Genomic DNA, 2674 nt, shown 5'->3' on the forward strand with positions numbered 1-2674 from the left:
CGCTTTCAGAAACAGCTATGATCTGCTTTTCTTCTGATTCAAAGCAAAGAGATTTTCTAATCTCTTCCTAAAATATATGGCTTATTTGGACATTATTATTTTTAATGTTTATTTTTGAGAAAGAGAGAGAGTGAGCGAGCAGGGGAGGGGCAGAGAGAGAGAGAGGGAGACACAGAATCCAAAGCAGGCTCCAGGCTCTGAGCTGTCAGCACAGAGCCTGATTTGGGGCTCAAACTCTCAAACTCACCAGCTGAGCTGTGAGGTCATGATCTGAGCCAAGGTCAGAGGCTTAACCAACTGAGCCACCAGTGCTCCTGGACATTAAAGGAAAAATAAGGCATATCAGAGGAATGATGTCTTTATATTGATACTTACTTGTTTCATTTCAATAAAGTTTATTGAACAATTGCTCTGCCACTATTGTGGCATTTTTTAAGTACAACACTTTACTCCCCTCAAAATGAGCCCTTTATCATCATAGTACCTCAAGCTTACTTAACCATCAAGTTTTGAACTTTGTTCTAAACAGCCTCCCCGCGTGGAAAATCTCTATTTTTCAGCTCCTTCACAGAGGGCTTTTCCTTTTGTCTTTATAATCTACTATTTAACAGGACAACTGTGTCAGGAGGAGCATATAATACCATCCCTTCCTTTTCTCTCCTTAAAAATATTTAAAGGCTGGGTTCAAGTTCATTTTGTATGAATCTTTACTTAAAGGTCATTATGGGGAGGGTTCTCCCACAGGCCCAACCTAGAAAACAAAACAATTATTTTTCAGTCCAAAGCGTTTACATAGAAGCTGGCTCTAATTTATTTCTGAAGAGAACAAGGTTCTCTTCCTCTCTGATTTCTCTTCTCTTACCTTCTTCTCCTATTTTGCCTTTTCTTTTTTTTTTTTTTTTTAAATTTTTTTTTTCAACGTTTATTTTTGGGACAGAGAGACAGAGCATGAACGGGGGAGGGGCAGAGAGAGAGGGAGACACAGAATCGGAAACAGGCTCCAGGCTCTGAGCCATCAGCCCAGAGCCCGACGCGGGGCTCGAACTCACGGACCGCGAGATCGTGACCTGGCTGAAGTCGGACGCTTAACCGACTGCGCCACCCAGGTGCCCCTATTTTGCCTTTTCTTATCGCTCATTTTTCTTTTTCTTTCCCTTTTCACCCAAAGCTATGCTTTTCCTCCTCTTTTCTATTTATTTTCCCATCCTATTAAAAAAATTCTACTTCCCTTCTGTCTTTTATGTTATCTAAATAGAGCACAAACCAGTGAAACCTTGATCCACTCGACATGTGTTTTTTCCACTTTGATTCACAGACTCCTGCTTCTTTTCCTTGAACAGCAAATTCTCCCTTTGTGGCTCATGGAAAGTGTAAACATCCAGAATTCTGGCCCTATGATGGTAAGACTTGGAAACTCCAGCTACTTGATGATAAAGTTACCAGGCTCTGGGGCGCCTAGGTGGCTCAGTGGGTTAAGTGTTGGACTTCGGCTCAGGTCATGATCTCACGGTTCCTGAGTTTGAGCCCCACATCGGGCTCTGTGCTGACAGCTCAGAGCCTGGACCCTGCTCCGGATTCTGTGTCTCCCTTTCTCTTCTGCCCCTCCGCAGCTTGTGCTCTGTCCTTCTCTCTCTCAAAAATAAATAAACACTAAAAAAAAATTTTTTTAAGTCACCCGGGTCTGTGTGTGGGCGCTAGGGGGCGATGTAGTGTGAGGCTTGTTCCAGGTGCAAGAGGAATAGCAGTCTGGCTTCCTCACCTAGCTTTGCAGAATCTGAGCCAAGAGCTTGCTCAACAGAAAGACACAGGTGCCAGGAAACAACAGGTTCCCCAAAGCAGAGCCATTTATTAAAACTCTGCCCTGACAAAAGGGTGCTGATCCCTCTCTGAGAGCCTGTTCTCTGGGGTGGGACTTAATCTGCAGCTGGGGTGGGCTGGAAAGGAGTCCCCAGCCAGCGCGGCTTAAACCATGGCCTCTGCATGCATCTCGATGCTTGCGATTGTCTTCACACTGAGTGAGTAATATGCCTTCCCCATTTTCCACTTGTATTACCCACTTACATGCTTTACAGCAGCTTCACTGATGGAGTGTGGATTCATTTACAGGTGGGCCGAGAGCTCAGTCAGTGTCTCAGCCAGATCAGGTCACTGTTGCCGAAGGGGATCCAGTGACTGTGAAATGCAACTATTCGGTTTCTGGAAACCCGTATCTCTTTTGGTACGTCCGACATCGCAACCAAGGTCTCCGGTTCCTTCTGAAATACATCACAGGGGCCAACCTGGTCAAAGGCAACTACGGTTTTGAGGCTGAATTTAATAAGAGCCAAACCTCTTTCCACCTGAAGAAACCATCCGTCCTTGGGAGTGACTCTGCTGTGTATTTCTGTGCGGTGACAGACACAGTGGTGGGGGCTGGAGGCGGAGCTGAGCACAAACCCCCGAGTACCACAGTGAAACTGTTTTCCTGAAGCCTGTATGGCTCTCCACAGAAGGTGGTGTGGCTCTAGGATATGTCACTCATCATAACTAAATTACAATTTCAAGCCACAGAATTTGTTCATGAATCCTTATGTGCTCGGTACTGTACTGAGCACTGATGACAAATAGATGTAAGAAGCTATCTTTGCTTTCTATGTGCCCCATGTGATCCCCAAACATTTACGAACCCAGTGTA

At 45.1% G+C, this 2674-nt stretch overlaps 1 gene segment (V, D, J or C); it reads left to right on the forward strand.

Moving 5' to 3' along the window:
- The first annotated feature begins 1786 nt into the window (after positions 1–1786).
- LOC109501106 lies at positions 1787–2468 on the forward strand. The segment is given in 2 exon segments: positions 1787–2015; positions 2107–2468. Coding segments are annotated over 2 exon segments (408 nt in total).
- The last annotated feature ends 206 nt before the right edge of the window (positions 2469–2674 follow it).

Source organism: Felis catus, chromosome B3 (genome assembly GCF_018350175.1).
Source record: "Felis catus isolate Fca126 chromosome B3, F.catus_Fca126_mat1.0, whole genome shotgun sequence".
NCBI lineage: Eukaryota > Metazoa > Chordata > Mammalia > Carnivora > Felidae > Felis > Felis catus.